At 40.5% G+C, this 17,288-nt stretch overlaps 1 protein-coding gene across 8 annotated transcripts in view; it reads left to right on the top strand.

The window, feature by feature from the left end:
- Nucleotides 1–17,288, top strand: part of SMG7 (SMG7 nonsense mediated mRNA decay factor) — a 55,790-nt gene that overhangs the window by 28,458 nt on the left and 10,044 nt on the right. For 6 of the 8 annotated variants that reach the window (XM_069789599.1, XM_069789594.1, XM_069789597.1 and 3 more), the window contains 12 exons: nt 321–492; nt 1,346–1,417; nt 2,487–2,637; nt 2,972–3,107; nt 5,304–5,466; nt 6,531–6,687; nt 9,644–9,714; nt 10,049–10,109; nt 10,782–10,901; nt 11,143–11,578; nt 15,331–15,475; nt 16,720–17,108. In XM_069789599.1, coding sequence (XP_069645700.1) covers nt 321–492; nt 1,346–1,417; nt 2,487–2,637; nt 2,972–3,107; nt 5,304–5,466; nt 6,531–6,687; nt 9,644–9,714; nt 10,049–10,109; nt 10,782–10,901; nt 11,143–11,578; nt 15,331–15,475; nt 16,720–17,108 — 2,073 coding nt within the window. The remainder of the gene's footprint in view (nt 1–320; nt 493–1,345; nt 1,418–2,486; nt 2,638–2,971; nt 3,108–5,303; nt 5,467–6,530; nt 6,688–9,643; nt 9,715–10,048; nt 10,110–10,781; nt 10,902–11,142; nt 11,579–15,330; nt 15,476–16,719; nt 17,109–17,288) is intronic. The other 2 variants (XM_069789601.1, XM_069789598.1) reach the window with 2 other exon arrangements.

Here is a 17,288-nt window from a genome sequence, read left to right as displayed (position 1 = left end):
TAGTCAACCTCTGCTGATACATGCTTGGTAATTTAAGTATCATGAGAATTGAGTTGCTTACTGGTTTGGGATGCACAGCTCTTTTTTACAGAAGAGAAGTGAAACTTCCCTTCATGATTCTGGGCAGAAAAATGGAGCTCAATGACTTCTGTATAGAGAATGTAATTTAAAGTCTCCCTTTCAGTAACCTAGGCTTGTTCACTTCAAATATGTTTAGCTAATCTGTGCCTTCGAGTGATGCTCTGTTAGTTTTGTCAATTGTTTCAGTGCTTTTCTGATTACTGTCTCTAGCTGCTACTAAACTAGACCTGTTTTTCTAGTTATTACAGGAATTGTGCACAGTTTTTAATGTAGACTTGCCATGTCGTGTAAAGTCTTCCCAGCTGGGAATCATTAGCAATAAACAGACGCACACCAGCGCCATAGTGAAGCCGCAATCTAGCTCCTGCTCTTACATCTGCCAGCACTGCCTTGTCCACCTTGGAGATATTGGTGAGTTTTTGAAGGAAGAAGAGGTGGGACATTGAGTTCTACCTGTATTCAGCCCGCACGAAGAGGGATCTGGACATACTCTGGGCAACTGCTGGACCAAGTGTGCTCCAAATCAGTAGCTAGTAGCTGATTGTATGTTTGGTGGTTGCTGGAGGGGGAAAGGTCTGGAAAGTAATGCTGTTAGACTTTTGTAATGTGCGTTACACATTAATGCGTGGAGACAGTTAATCACTAGCTTTCTAGTGATTTGCTAGAATCTGTCTTCTAGCATACTAATCATGTTATAGCTGGTAGGCATAGTGAAATGTTAAAACCAGTAACTATTACAAAAGCTTGTTGCAGCAGGCTAGCATACTTGTCCATTTCAGAACATTACTTTTAAATCTTACATACATACAAAGGCAGCAGTTAGAAATCCAGCCTTTCATAAACAAGGTTTCTTTTTTACATCAAGTTCAACAGGTTTATTTCTTTGTTGATTAGAGTAGAACTGTGTGTTGTAGAAAGTTCTGTATTCATAGGAATCTGCAATTGCTTTTGGAACAACCTAAAAGTAGATATAGTTGCTGATTGTGCAGAGAAGTATGAAAAATATTTTGTAGCTGTCTGGATGTGATGCTATTGGCACAACATCTTTCTACATAAGAACTGATAAGCTGTGACATAGGATCTGAGGAAAAAACACTTCAAAATTCAACATGTTGAATCTTCATGCTGTTTTGTGTAATTGTATGTTCTTCTGATGCTTATTTCTAAAATAATAGTAAAATGCTCTTCAGGTAAACTGGGTTATATTAAAGTGCAGGATAGTTGATGTTTATGCCTCAACCTGGGTTTTTTGTTGTTTTCTTAGCTCGCTATAGGAATCAGACCAGCCAGGCAGAGTCTTACTACAGACATGCAGCTCAGCTTGTCCCTTCTAATGGTGAGTCTGGGATACCTTTTAGGTTCATAATTCCAAAGGAAGATTTGGGGTGTTGCTTTTCTTGTGTGGCAGTTGGAAACTTGGGATTTTATATAAATCTCCCTCCCCAAATACCCAAAGCAATCATGCAACAAAGCCTGAACTGTTCGTAAATCATTTGAATCATAGCTATTTGCCTGATCTGTATCACTTGTCTTCTTTTTGTGAAGATTTAGAAACAAAGAAGGTAATACAAAGCTTCACTCCAAGGCTTCACTACTGCTTCATTACACCATGTTACATTCATATGTTATAAAGTACGATTAATGAAAACTTGCCTACGACCAGCATTTATTTCTTTTTTTGTTTGTTCACATGACAATTTGTAAAGTTAAGTAGCTAAAATCAGTTTTTTCAAGTTGCTCATGCAAGTTAAGGGCTTCTTTAGTTCAGGGATATAGCTTTTTTAGCTATTGGCTTACAGTGGTCCAAAATGTAAGGATAGTGAGAGAAGGATAAATCATTTTTGAGCCAGGCTGCTGAAACCAGTAATTCCGTTTTTTTTAGCCAGTTATATTCTAACCGAAAAATTCTCTGTATTCTAACTGTAGAAATTTTTGCTCTATAGGTAAAAAATATGAACAACTGTTGACAGTTGGGTTTGCCTCATGAGGTAAAACTGGGCTAGATTTTGTCCAAATAGATGAAGATAAATATGTTGGTGGTGAAAGCTTGCTTTTGACAGTATCTTCTTATTTAGACAAAAACCTTTAAGCCATATTTGTTGTCCAGTTTTAAAGGATGTGTGTAAAAAAACAACCAAATAAAAACCCCAGACCAGAAAAAAACCCCACAAAAAACCCCACACCCAATCCCCCCAACCAAAAACACTGCACCACAAATTTAGAAGCTTTTTCATTTGAGTCATACTGATATGAGGCTGGAGTAAAAGGGTCAGCAAATGAACCTGAACCTTGTCTGTTGAAGAATTTAGGACTTTGTGCTCCCTTTTCAAGTAACCACATTATTCTGAAATCTAACATGCTTTACTGAATGACAACTTGTTGGATAACATCTTTTTCTCCCTTAGGTCAGCCTTATAATCAATTGGCTATTCTAGCTTCCTCCAAAGGAGACCACTTGACCACAATTTTCTACTACTGCAGAAGCATTGCTGTGAAGTTTCCTTTCCCAGCTGCCTCCACTAACCTACAGAAAGCACTTTCTAAAGCACTGGAAAGGTAAGACTAAGCATAATATACTTCCACTCAGATAAGATGGAGGAGACTTCTTCCAAATCTGTCTCCCTTGCCAGAAGTTATTCATGTTTGGTAGTAGAAACAGAAGTTCCTCAACCCCCATCCAGTCAGAGCATCCTTACACATGTGTGGAACAATGGGACGCTCCTGAGCATGAATAGTGGATGCAGGAAATAGGCATATTGTGCTGACATGAAAAAGTAGCTTTACATGGACATTCCTCCTTTCTTGAACTTCACAGAAAAAGTATGTAATGTTATGTGCAGCTGGGTCTAATCCCAAAGACTGAGGTCAGGTATTTCTGTTCTGAATATAGTCGTGATGAGGTGAAGACTCGATGGAGTGTGTCTGACTTCATCAAGGCATTTATTAAATTCCATGGCCATGTGTACCTGAGTAAGAGCTTGGAGAAGCTGAGCCCACTTCGAGAAAAGCTGGAAGAACAGTTCAAGGTTAGTTCTAACAACATATTAATTAGTATGTTGAGGAGAATATTTTTAGCAACTGAGTTCTGAAATTACAGTCCAATAATAACGTTTTCACATGCTAAAATACAGGAAGCTCAAGTAGCCAGTTATGGAAGGTTTGCATTGCAGGTAACAGTGGATAGTTCTGTTGACTTCTGCAAATAGTAGGGATTTTTCCCATTTGACATGTGGTGTGTTGTTGGTGGAGATACAGGAGAATTCAATGACCACTGATTCTCTGCTCTTTAACCTGGATGATTCTTGGATACCTGTGAAAAGCACTTCATTCATCTGGGAAGTGTTGGCTCAGTTGCCTGAGGAATTTTGAGAGCTTCATTTTTGGATGGCATTCATTCACTCCCACTGGTTATTAAGGCTGCTTTTAATCTTCCTCAGACAACTTGCCTCTCCTGTCAGTGATTTGCCTTTAAAAAGTATGCCAGTACAACCTTGACTTGTGTTTAGACTACAACTATTCAGAACACGTTTCCTCTGGAAAATCCAGGAGTACCCATTAATTTTATAGCCAGCTCATTAAGTTGGACAATATAGCAAAGACTGAAACAAAGAGAATTTTCTAAGGTATTTATACAGAGCAGTACAATTTCAAAGAGGACATCATACTAACTGTTAGGTGCCTTTTGGAAACTGCTCTGCTTCAGCATCTTCATTTGTGGAAAATGAACAGGTAGCGTGGATATGTTCAACAGAGCAGTTCATGCTTTTCCAAATTAAGAAAGAGGAAGGTGGTCTTAGCAATATAAAGAATTACAAATATTTGTTACAGTGTCTTTTTGCATTTTTTGGATTGAATTGGGCTGCTACAGCTAGGTCCAAACTGTGTTTAAAATAAATTTTAAAAACGCAAAACTTCTTGTGAATTGTATTAGCTTTGAATGTGAGCTGCATGAACACTGGGAGTTAAAGTAGTGTTGTTTCAAAATTATACAGTTGTATCTCTCTGTGTGTGATGTTAGCTGTTGAACAAGTACTGCTTTTTCCACAATACTTATAATCAATAATTATGGGCATTGCTCAGGCATGTGGAACAGTCTTACTTTTCTGAACTGATCCAGGGTGTTAAAAGAGGGCTAATTGAGCCCTGCTTTGTTGCTTAGATTACTTTTTTGTTTATATTATGCAACATAAGGCTTAATTTACTAGAGAGCAACTCTTCTGACTTAAATGGGTTGAATGTGGATATGAAATTGGCTGTGTGGTGGATAATCACTTTAACTGTGTAGCTGATTTTACCTCTGAATGAGGAGAGCAGTTGTAGGGTTAGAGTGTTCAGCCAGGCCCATGATTCTGCTGCTGACAGCTCTGCCAGTTTGAGTTGTCAGCTGTACAGTGCTTCATGCCCTTAACTAAAAATCAAGGTTGAACATGGAGCTCAAACCTTTTCCTGATGCTTACGCTGGTTAATTCACTTGCCTCCCTGACTGTTGTGTCTGAAGATAAGTTGGTTATGGTTTAGGATATCTCCTTTTTTTTTTTTTCTCATAATGCTCCAAAAAAGCATTAAAGTTTCTTTTCCTGTTCTGAGAAACGTGTCTCTTACAGCATAGTTACTGAAATGCATTTGTAAATAGCTCATGCTATTTTAGTCCACTGTGGCATTCCATGACCCATGAAGTCAGATGTGGAATTAGTCTTTAATACATAACCACACAGTAGTTAAATTTTCCTGGGGTGGTGGTGTTTTTTTTTTTCCCAAATGTCACCTTCTCTGTGCTCTGTCTTCAGAAGACTGAAAAATACAGTGGATATACATGCCTCTGCAGTTCGTGCAGTTGCATTGCAATGTTGTCATTGCACATTAAAGTTGCACTTGCTCTGAAAGAGAACCATATCTAAGGGGGTGTTGATTTGTTGTGCATGTATGTGAGTTGGTGTGTGAGCAAAAACCTTGGGCTTAACAGTGGGCATCTGCCCATGTCCTCCTGGGAAGCCCAGTGCTGTGCTAATAGGGATGACCTGAAAATAAAATCTAGAATGAATGTTGCCTTAAGGGCAGAAGCATTAGTCAAGCAGTGAAATAGCAACTACTAATCCTTTCAAGTGTGTGCTTTACCATATAAAAATACATACATTGTACACGTGTCTTTGTTGCAGAGGTTGTTATTCCAAAAGGCCTTCAATTCTCAGCAGTTAGTACATATTACTGTGTCTTTGTTGCAGAGGTTGTTATTCCAAAAGGCCTTCAATTCTCAGCAGTTAGTACATATTACTGTTATCAATCTGTTTCAACTACACCACCTGCGAGACTTCAGCAATGAAACAGAGCAGCACAGCTACAGCCAGGATGAGCAGCTCTGCTGGACACAGTTACTGGCTCTCTTCAGTAAGTATGAAAAGTAATGGAATCCATTAGTAATTTGCTGTCGGGATCTAGCTTAATGGTGATGTGAGGTAAGTGATGAGAATAGATGTTAAGGGAGAAAGTTGAGAGAAGATGGTTGTGCAGGATCGTTTATGTCTAGCAATGCTGACTAACACTGGATTTATGTGCCCTGGGCTTACTCTGTTTGAAGCCTTACAGAACTCTGCATCTTCTTCCTGGTTCTGAAGGAACACTTTAACTTGGGTGCAAAGTTGGATCCGACTTGGTGGGGCTGCTCTGCAGTTGGCTGCAATGTGGTCTGAGTTGCTTTGAATGGAGCTAGTTCTGATTCAACAGGACTGAAGTTGAAGCTGACTGAACTAGCACCTCAACTGCTTCTGTGCTCTTGATAATATCAACTAGGAGATAAGTGGGAGTGCAGAGCATTTTAGACTCTACCTGCATAATGCTGATTTGCTTAACCTGATCCGGCCCATGATCTGCTTGGCCTTGTCTGTAAACACCTAAATTTCTGAATAGCTGAATTTCTCCAGGTTCCAGCCTGGCGTTGATTCTGAAAGCACCATGGTCACACTGGTGTGGTTACTGTTTGTCAGCTTGTGTGCGCTAATGGGTCTGAGCTGGGTGGCTGCCTGCAGAGCTAGCTCTGGTGGATTTGTGTGCTTGCTGACCTGGGAAAGTGGATAAAATGCAGATAGATAGTTGAGTTGATCATTTCTAATAAATAAATGAATGAATATTTTTGTAATGGGCTTGTCTCACCAGATTTTGTTAACTTACCAAAACGATTTGCCATGACGCATAAAAGGAGAGGGGGAAAAAAACACCAAGATTCTGCTTCATGGTAGAAAACTCTGTATTGAAAAAAAGGTGTTCTGATCTGCTGGTGGATTTTTTAAGATTAATTGGGCTGCTTTGTTCTAAAGAACTAGCTCTTAAAAATAGGGTTTTATGGGTGGGATGTGTTTGGTTAGGTTATTTGGTCAACTTTAAAGTGTCATTCCCTCATCCTTTGGGGTTTTTTTTTTGTTTGTTTGGTTGTTTTTTTTCTGCTCTGTTTCTAGTGTCCTTTCTTGGAGTTCTGTGCAAGTGTCCTTTACAAAATGACTACCAGGAGGACTCTGGGGCTGCATATCCTCTTCCAGCTGTGAAGGTTTCAATGGACTGGCTGAAACTTAGGCCCAGTGTTTTCCAGGAGGCAGTGGTTGATGAAAGACGGTAGTGAGTGTTAATCTTTCTTTTGATACATTTGATTGCATAAAGTAATAATAACTGGTGATCCACAAATTAGTAATGGGAAAAGTGATTGTATAACTCATTATTACAGACATCAAAATGATAGAGAATGTGTGTGCTAAAAAGTTCATAAAACAAAATGTGAGACTTGTGGGCTACATGAACAAACTCACTGTTTTAATTGGCTTTAGGTTTGCATGTAACTTTTTTTAAGATCAGAGGGATCTACTTTATAATGTCTGACTTGAGCAGAACTACTGAGTGTACCTTTAGTCTAATCTATTGTAATGATTTCTCAGATTTATTGAGGTAGGTGGCAGGATAGTACTTGCCTTAATTTCATGCATTAAGCCATCTCTTGGGCAGTGCTGGAATTCAGTTTTCTTGGCTCATCATCCAGGAATTAAATTGAATTTAATAGAGGCGGTCTTTAAATGTCAGCACAGGCATTATTGTTCTGGACTGTTGCTCTGATTTTTCACTTCTGCTTCTAATCTCATAAATTTAGGCTTAAATAGTTCAAAACTCACCGACTTTTTTATAGCCTATTAACTCTTCATAAATTACAGTAATTCAGTAAAGTGTTTTTGACCTGTAAGGTGTTTCTTCAAATCAGAGTGACTGTTACTGACACAGGTGGATGAGTATTTTTCCTAGGGTGACCACTTTAAGGAAAACAGTGTGAAAACAGCTTGGTTAGCTGATCTTGTGCAATGTGCCACAGTGGTTTCAGCTCTGTCTTGGCAGTGTGTGCTCTAAGATGCGATTCTAGCCAAGGCTCATATTTTCTGTACATTGATGTGTGGGGAGCAGGGGTCCCTACAACCTCGGTTTGCTAGACGAGTAATAAGACTCGATCAGACGTGTGTAAAACCTAAAGCCCTGGAGCTTTGCAAACTTCAATTCCAGAGTTCCTGAAGGCAATATTAAGGAAAAATAAGAGTTCACAAATTGTTTTTAGATGGTAATAAGTATTACTGTATGCATATTCTGAAGGAAGACTTTATACCAGTATTTTAATAGGAAAGATTGATACTACTAGATGTAAAGTCATTGCAGAAAGGAGATGCAGGCAGTACTTTATAGAGTATCAAAATGAATCATCAGGTGTGAATATATATTTTGAGTTAGCCAGAGTAGGTCCTTCTGCCCATAAAACTATCAGTCTCTCTTTAAAGAACATGTCTGGTTTTTAAATCTGTGGTGTGATAACATGATGTCCTGAGGTACTTGTCGTACAAAAGAGTTGTGAAGTGGGCAGCAAACAGCTGTAAAGTGCACAGCTGAACTTCAAAAGGAAGTACTGTTAAGAATTGTCAAAATGGGCATTAGTTAGTAGCCATTACATTTGTTGGCTCTAAAATTTGAGATGACTGTCCATCTTCCCCATTATTTGTAACGATGAGAGTTTTCTTTATATTTCTATTGGAAGATCCTAATGAAAGTCATTCTTTGCAGACTACACACATGCATGCCTTTATTGGCCTCTGTTTAATAACCTGATGTCTGGTTTATATTGAAAGGTCTTCCTTACTCTGAATTCATACTTAATTGTGCTCGTTGTTCAAGACGTAATCCTTATTCCTTTTTAAACTTTCAGTTGTCCCTACTCTATGCTTATCGTTTTCCTGTGGATAATTGTACTCCAAACTGTACAAACTTCTGAAACAGGAAGGAAACGTGTTTACCTAGAAAAACAGATTAACCTGAAGGCAAGAACTGAGGACAGAAATGACTATATCAGTACTAGTGTGTGCTCTTTGGAAATGAGTTTTCCAAACCTGCCCTGTGGAAGCCACGTTAGGTCTAAGTTTTCACATGCGTCACGACATCACTCTTTAGAGATCTCTTATTATGAAATCTCATTATTTCAAACGTTGTACAGGAAGATTGCAGTTTACTGTAGGTTGCAACAGACTTGCACTCTCCCTTTTTTCCTCCTTCTGTTCCTTGTCAGTCATGGGAAGGAACTAATGCTTAGTTTAGTGTAGAGAATGTGCATAAACATCATGTTTCCAGTCCCTGCGGCTGTGCAGGAAAGTGGCTGATCTCAGGCTTTCAGGTGCACGTTCCATTCTCCAGTCCAGGTGCTAGATGGTGGCTGAAAGCCTTGCTGAGGGAGGACAGATTCATTTCACTAACACTGAGCACGGTGAGCACCTTCCTAAAATAGTTTTCTGTTGCCCCTGTGGACTTGGTGCCCATCACTAAAGCAGAAGAAGGGTGCTTAGTCTTTTGGGTTGGAGCTTTTAAAAAATAGGAGAAAGCAGCCTGTTGGTGGCAGTTAAATGTTAACCACGTATGCAGTGATCATTGTGATTTTTTAAATTATTTGCTTCAGGGCCTTTTTAAAGAATTTCCAGTCATTGCTTGTACTGGTATTGCCAGTGCAAGGCAGGGAGACTGCCAGTTAGCATCTAGTTTAATGGTCTTACTCAACGCAACTTGTTACTTAGACGTTCTTACCTTTCTGGTAACCATTTCAGTGCTACGGTACTGTGTTAAAGTTTGCAGAACAGAAGTACTTACGTACAGCTGTATCTTAATAATTTGTTTTGCTTCTCAACTGATTAATTTACTGTGCCTTGAGACCAGTCAGCTTTGAACTGGACAACATGAATTGCAAACAGGTGCTTTGAACATTTGCTCATGCAATAGGTTTGTCTAGTTAAATTCATAGCAGGTTTTCTGACTTGCTGGGTAATGAACACTATGCTGCAAGAGCCTGGCTTCCTTTGAAACTTTAGACTGGCTTTTTAAAAACACTGCTTTTTTTCAAGAAAGTGGTCCTTTCCCTGACACTTGAGAGAAACTTTACCTTTTCTTGGGAATCAGAGGATTCATAGGAGCTGTGACTGTGTAACAGTTCAGTGTTTTCTTGGTGAATAGATTGCATGTTTTGTAGTTTTCACTTAGAGTTTGTCTGTTTTCTGATTTGTAGCATATGGCCCTGGCTGATTTCTCTTCTAAACAGCTTCCAGCCTCATGAGGAAGATCTATCCAGTAATAATGGTAAGTATACTTCTAGTCTGTGCTGTAAAGAACTGGGAATGATGCATGTTTTTCCTGATGTTCTGGGGAATTGCAGTTGAAGAGCAAATAAGGGAACAAGTTGTATTCTAGTATTAGTGCATATGAATAATTGCAAATGCTGCTTTCTCATGCTGAGCAGACTTTGCTCTACTTTATCATTGCTGAGCTCCTCAGATTGCAGGGTGGACCAGTACAATTGAGCATGTTAATAGAAGGCTCTACTGTGTGTAGTGACCTTGCTGAGGTATCTACTTATTATACTGTACTTAATGCTTTCATGCTTTCCTTATGCTGTTTACTGTCTATTTGCCAGCAACCCCCCTTCCAGAAGAATTTGAGTTGCAAGGATTCTTGGCTCTGAGGCCTTCATTCAGGTGGGTGACAGTTGAAGGAAATGGTACTCTTGCTGATGTCGCTACTTTGATAGACATTGACCTGTTCTCTACAGTATCTTATTTATGAATACTTACTACTGTATGGATTGACATAGGTATCTTTTCAAAACAACTATAATAGACAATGTAGTAAAACTCTAGGGAAAGTCCTGAGCTCATAATATTGCTCCTGACTTTTTTGTTTTTCTTCTGTAGTCTTCAGACTAGTAAATTGAAAGGGAAAAACTTAAGAAGTGAGGAAGGGAATACTTTTACATGAAAACTGCTTGATGTGTTTTTACTTTGCTGGTTTTTACTGTTTTTAACTGTATCCCTCTACCTAACATCATGCACAAATGCTGACTAAATATTAGATGTATTCACTCAACTATTATTTTTGTGATTTTTTTTTTTTACTATTACACAGATGAGCTTTTGGCCTTTTGTTTTTTCAAAAAACACCACCAAACCTCTTTAATGTAGGTGCATCTTACCAGAAGAGAATTGCATCTGTAAGTCAGACATCTGTAACAGTGAAGTTTTGAGTAGTATCTGGTGAGATTTTACAGCTTATAGTAGAGTAATGCTGACCAGTTGTATTTCTGAAGAAATACGATGTTGCAGAGGGTAATTGTGTAGTTAATATTATTCCCTCTCCTATGTCAATACTAGGAACTTGGATTTTTCCAAAGGCCACCAGGCAATTACAGGAGATAAGGAAGGGCAACAACGTCGGATACGGCAACAGCGTCTGATCTTCACAGGCAAATGGATCGCTGATAACCAGCCGAGGTAACTGCATGTAGCTTCTCTGTGTTTCACTTGCTGCTGTAAGCTTAGGTAATGCAGGTGCCAGAGCTGAATGTTATTTTTCTCACTGTTCGACACATCAATTGGATATAATGTGAACACAAGATGCTGACAGTGCTAGTAACATGTTCTGTGGGTCAGCATGCCATTGCTTCATCGACTGATTATGATAAGGAATGTATTTGGAGTAATATACTTGCTTTTCGATTCCTTTCTTTTTCAGGTTGATTCAGTGTGAAAATGAGGTAGGAAAGCTGTTGTTTTTGACAGAAATCCCAGAACTATTACTAGAGGACCCTAGTGAAGCCAAAGAGAGTCTCGCCTTGCAGGAAACATCTGTTGCAGACCCGCTATCTACAGATGGGAGCCCTGGACTCAAATCAGTTCTGTCCTCTGGCAGAAGCCTGAACAACAACTGTGATGCAGGGGAAAAACCAATGGTCACATTCAAAGAGAACATCAAGCCACGGGAAATTAACAGAGAGCAAGGGCGAATCTATCCCCCTAAAGATTTAGGTAGGGAAAGACGGGACTATAGCAAAGGAATAGTAGCCAATAAGAATGATGGAAAGAAGGACAACAATAAAAGAAAGAATGAGACCAAGAAGTGCGGCTTGGATAAGATGCAGGAAGCAGGAAAGCAGAACGTGGCAGTTCAGGTAAGCCTTTAGATCAAAACGATACTGCGTCTTAGGCAGTACAATGTTTGTGTCAGGGTCGTCGCTGCTTGTATAGAGTACAGCAGAGTCAAGGTCTCACTGTGGGCCCTGCAGGTACAGCTAATGCACAAAAAAACCAGAAACACATATATCTCAAAGACCAGGTATTAGTGATCTTTGGGTCTCTGCCCTTTTCTTTGATGCTGTCTCAGTTTGTTGGGGAAGAAAAGGTAGGGAGCAATGAAAGGTGATTTTGCTATGTTAACTATCTTAAAAACAAACTTCTACCTGTTGTTCCATAAATTATTCAGGCTTCCAAGGCATTGCATGGCCAGGTCGCAGTCATGCTCTTGGTCTCTTGTGAAGTAACTGGGTACTCTGCATTTTTGGTTCAGTTGACTTGTGCATATTCAAAAAATTGAACTCATCGCAAAAGCACCCAGTTGTTTGTGTGGAGTAAGACTTTCCATACTGTGCGTGCAGTCAGGTGGCTCTCTGGAAGTAGGGAAGGCCACACTGCACTTAAACTGTAATTCTGTGCTCAGACACTTGCTCAAAATTGTTGGTTTTCATATCAGCTGCTCTTTTCTCAGTCATATTTTTGAGGCATGCTTTTTTGCCCTATTTCTGTGAGCACTATGTACAAAAATGCTCACCTTATAAGTAGATAGTGAATTTACTGGTCTGACTTCCATTGAGTCATAGTAAATAAGGGTATAGAGTTTCAGGGTTGATCTGATCTGTACCTGGATAGTTTGGCTGCATCTCAGTCATTCCCTGATGATGCCTGGAGGCATTTAATGATAGTGATGGAGACTATTATTTCCCTAGAGAAACTGTGTTAGTTCTTCGCAGTTCTTGTAAGTGGAAATCATTTCCTAATGCACTTCATCTCCCTTGCGTCTGTGTTAGCCTATTACTGCTTCCTCAAACAGGTCTGCAGAATAACTTAAGTCTTCCTCTTTGCAACTGTTCTGAAGGCCTCTGTAATTGAGGTCTTGTTTTGCCTAGGCTAGACAAACCAGCTCTTTCAGTGTTTCTGGCTTGTCGTGTTAGGACCCCTGGATCATTCTTCTTGTTCTTCTTCTGGTTATTTGCTGTTAAACATCATCATTATGAAATGGAGGGTCTGAACTGGCAGTGTTGTTCAGTTGGTTTTGCAGGGGGTCCTACCAAGGGCTGTAAAGGGGAGTAGCCCACAGGAACCGTGTGGCAGTCATTCATGAGTCACTGAACAAGAGTCTGGTATCTGAAAAGCAACTTAGGTAGGTGAGTGAGAATAGCAGGTTTCTTATTTATTTGATGAACATGTCTGAAATGTGGTTGCAGGCCTGAGCACAACTCCCAGTTTCAGTGTTAGTGCCCCTGTCTTGCAAAATAAGGGCTTGAGGCCGATCAAAACCAACAGATCTTCTGAGAAGTACATGTAGTTTTCTGGATAGGGAAGTATTTTAATTCTAACCCAGCTGATTTATCAGAAATTTGCTTGTCTTAGTCTTAAGAGATAACAAAGCCAGGAAAAACTTACTTCAAACCCAACTGTAGCGGAATCCGTTCTGATGTGGTTGGTCACTCTTCATCTCTTGTTGAATAGAAATTAATTTTTACTTTTTAGTTCCATCAGCTGTATTTGTTACGGCAACTATTACAATGAAATGCCTTTAGTTTTATATAGTTTGGTGGACTTATTTATCCAGACCTATTCCAGAAGATGGGGAAGGTTTGCTTTCCTCTGGCTGAGGAGGAACCAGTGTAGGTTTTGCACTGACTGGTGGTCTGTTAGTGCTCTGCTTTGGCCTTCCTTGATATTTCAAGCTTTTATCTTCTCCATAGCTCATTGCCTTCCAAAGCCTAAATGCTGCAAATGTTGCAGCTCCTACTTAGCAAAAATGTTAAGAATGTTATACAAAAGTAATTAATCCTGTTTTGCGGATAAGTTGAAAACTTCCACACTCAGACAGGATCATGAAAGCATGTCATAGGTTGAATCTCTGCTCTTTAGGGAAAATAATGTTACGTGCCGAGGAAGGTTGCATGCAGAATTGCTCAAGGTGTAACGTATTCTTAAGAGGCCACTGTGATGAAATGGTGCTTCTCTCAAGCACCGTGTAGGAACCCTCAGGACCGCTGGGGGAGTAAATATTTTGTAGTATTGACACTTCTGAAGTGAGGTCAAGTAGAAGCAGGGAAGCAACTGAAACTTGTCTGTCTTGATTAATCAATGTTAGTTATTTAGCTTTTAAAAGTTGACTATAAATCTTGGGGGGGGGGGGGGGGGTGTTTTGTAAGCCACCTTTGGAAATGTGTCATAGCAGCTTTGAGTTCATGATGTACTAGAGCTCATGTTTTAAAATCCCATGGCAGGAAGACTGTCTTTGAATTCTCCAACGTTGCTATAAAAGAATGCACAGCTTTCAGTATGAGTTATAAAAATGCTTGGCTCATTGTGGAGAAAAAAGGGACAGCACAATATAAGTTGAATATACAGAATGTGATGAAGGGTGAAGGTGGGCAGTGAACAGATGTGGCATGAGCAGGGGCTGCATCATTCATGGTGCTTAGCATCAGCCAGAACCCTGAGGTGGAGTTCCCTCCTGGCTTTTTCTAGCGGGAGATCAAAAATACACCCAAACCTCCCAGTCTTACAATCTGCTTTTTTAATTAAACACAAAAAATAAACTACATTCCCATAATGTCTAAGTGGGGAAATTCAGAATTATTTGAAAAACAACTTAAGTGTTTGAATGCATCTACCCCTTTACTACTGTGTTTTGGCAGAAAAGACCTGCCCTCTAACTCCTTTCAACTCAGCAGCACTAAATGTTGAAATAAACAGCGCACAGTTTTGTTTTGTTTGGTTTGGAGTTTTTTAATTTGGTCCATGATAAACCCTTTCTTTCAACCACCTTTGAGGCTTGGCATCAGATCTGCTCCTGGGCCCTTTCTGTATTGCCCGGGTTCCTTGCTTGCTGTCTTTTTCCTGCCTGCTCCATCTTGCATTCCAGGCAGTTCTGCCGAGCTGAACAGAAAGGGAAAGTAGTCTTCCCCTCTGTCTTCCTCTCCAGGAAGACCCAGACTGCAGCAGACTCAGAATCAGGTAAACATTACATTACATTCTTCTCTCTGCCTTTAACTGGTGCAGCTCTTTTTAACAGAACATACAGCAGTTACACAGTAAACTGAAAGAGGTTAAGCACTTCTGCTATTTGTCTTGTATGCTCTTGGCCAAAAGAATTTCATAGTATGCAGGAGTTTATGCATATAAGTCACTGTATGGATTAGGCTGAAAGAGTTCCCTAGGAAGAATGTGGTGGTGTTTGTTTTTTAAGGTGCTGCAGGTAAGTAGCATGTGTTAGGTTGAAGCAGTGCCCTAGGAGAAGCATAATAGCATCTGCACTTTTTGTTTTGTTTTTAGGGCACTGCAGGTGAGCAGCATGGTAAGTTCTTTGTATGGTCTGAGGATATTATGATGTCTGCTTCCCACTCTCTTGCTAGAGAAGGAGCCTGTTGCAGTCTTCTGGGTAGCTATCCTTAGAGTGCTTTTGTGAGGCAAGGAATGCCTGAGGACAAGCTGGGTAACCTGCCTGAGGTCAGTGAGGAGGGAGCTGGGTTCCTGTGTTCCAAACCTCTCCCAGTTGCTTAGGGAAAAGAAAATAATCTCTCAGACAATCTGGGAGTTCATTTTTTGGCTTGAGACATGATATGGGTAATTACAGGAAAAGTTACCTAATTTCTTCTTTCTTTTGCATTAGGTGAAATCCCAGACAGAGATGAGGAAGACTCCGGTGTCTGAAGCCAGGAAAACACCTGTAACTCAGACTCCAAGTCAGGCCAGCAGTTCTCAGTTCATCCCCATTCATCATCCAGGAGCCTTCCCTCCCCTTCCTAGCCGGCCAGGTAATTTGCATTCTTTTGAAGTGTGATTTACTGTTGACTGCAAAGTAAATCCTGTATTAGTGGTTGTTACAGCCTCTGAAGGTAGGAGCTGTTTTAATGAGCGTAAATTCTCACATTGATAATCTTATAAAGTAGTAAAGAAGGGGCATAGCAGAACTGGAATGAGGTAAATAAGATTCCTTATGCTTTGGAATCAAGGTCTGTCATGAAATCTGCCACCTTTTTGGTTAGTGGGTGTGAGATCAAGGAACTTAACAGTAGGCTGTTTCTGAATTTAGTCCAAACATGACAAAGTCTTCTGCTAGCTCAGGAGGAAGTGTTCTCTGTGCATAGGACTCCATTACAAAAGATCAGTCACACTGCTTTCTTCTTTAAAGTTCAGTTTCTTTTGTAGTGGTGCTTGTGTTTCAAGCTGTAATTTGTGTGTTCTTATTTGCTGTTGCTGCCACGTTGCATGTTCCTATTTTGTTGTGGAGTGTTCCTGTCATACCTTGCTGTCCACGTTTGCTCAGAAAATAGCTGGAAGCTTTATCTTCCCTGCAGCTGTTAGGTGTAGCTGCTTAATATAAGACAAAGGGACATCTTCCCTGTCCCAAAGTCAGCATAAAATCTGGCCTGTGAGACGCAGAATTAAAGCTTGCCTTCCAAACCCAGCTTTTCAGTGTGAACTACAAGAAAGAAGTTGATCTTGTGGATATGAGGATTTGTTTACTTACCATCTGTCTCTATCTAAATTGATTCTGAGACTGGTGATCCTCTGGTAGGAGGCAGTAGACTTACTGATTGCTTCTGTCCATTGCTGCAGAAGCTTAGTCCCCGAAAATGCGTGTTTGAGGGGGGAGGGAACTTTGGGGCTAAAGCATCAAAACCCCAGAATGGTGAAGGAAAAAGGTAGCAGGGGAAAAAAAAAGGTGAGGAGGTTGCGGGGTGTGTGTCTGGAAACATACGACTCTCCCAGATACTGCCCTGGCTGACTGTTATCAGTACCTGGAATATTGTAAGAAAGCTCAAGAACAAACTCTGAATAACCCTTTGATCACAGCTATGTATGTGCATGCAGAGAAAGGACGTTATGGGGCATATATACAAACTGTACTTCATGTTTTCTGTCCTCATGGTCTAAATGAGCAAAATAGGAAAAAAGACACAACCAGCCAACACCAAAAACCCACACCAAATGTTTTCTTGAGGGAGCTACCTGCTCTGCCAAATTTTGATTAAAGGTGCATTTTTATCTTTGCCAGGGTTTCCACCTCCAACCTACGTTGTCCCCCCTCCTGTGGCTTTCTCCATGAGTACGGGGTACACCTTCCCAGGTGGCGTTTCTGTCCCAGGAACCTTCCTACAGCCCACAGCTCACTCGCCTGCAGGAAACCAGGTGCAAGGTGGGAAACAGTCCCACATTCCTTACAGCCAGCAACGGCCCTCTGGACCAGGGCCAATGACCCAGGGACCTCAGCAAACACCACCTCCTTCCCAGCAACCCCTCTCATCTTTACCAGCTCAGGCAACAGCACAGTCTGCCAGCCAGTTACAGGTCCAAGCTCTGGCCCAGCAACAGCAGCAACAGTCCCCTACGAAAGCTGTGCAGGGCCTGGGGAAGAGCCCGCCACACCACTCCGGATTCCAGCAGGTAAACTTGACTAATGCAATGTGCTAAGCTTAATTTAAAATTAAATGGCAACATTCAAGACTTAAGTTCCTGGGTTGCCATTTCAAAACCATCGTTAAAGACTTTAGTGTGGAATTTTGATCTGTGAACTTCTGGGCAAATTTGAAAAAGCGCTGAAGTTTAGTGGGTATGAACGTACAA

The sequence above is a fragment of the Haliaeetus albicilla genome, chromosome 8, assembly GCF_947461875.1.
Source record: "Haliaeetus albicilla chromosome 8, bHalAlb1.1, whole genome shotgun sequence".
Taxonomy (NCBI): domain Eukaryota; kingdom Metazoa; phylum Chordata; class Aves; order Accipitriformes; family Accipitridae; genus Haliaeetus; species Haliaeetus albicilla.
This window is presented reverse-complemented; position numbering and strand designations above follow the sequence as displayed.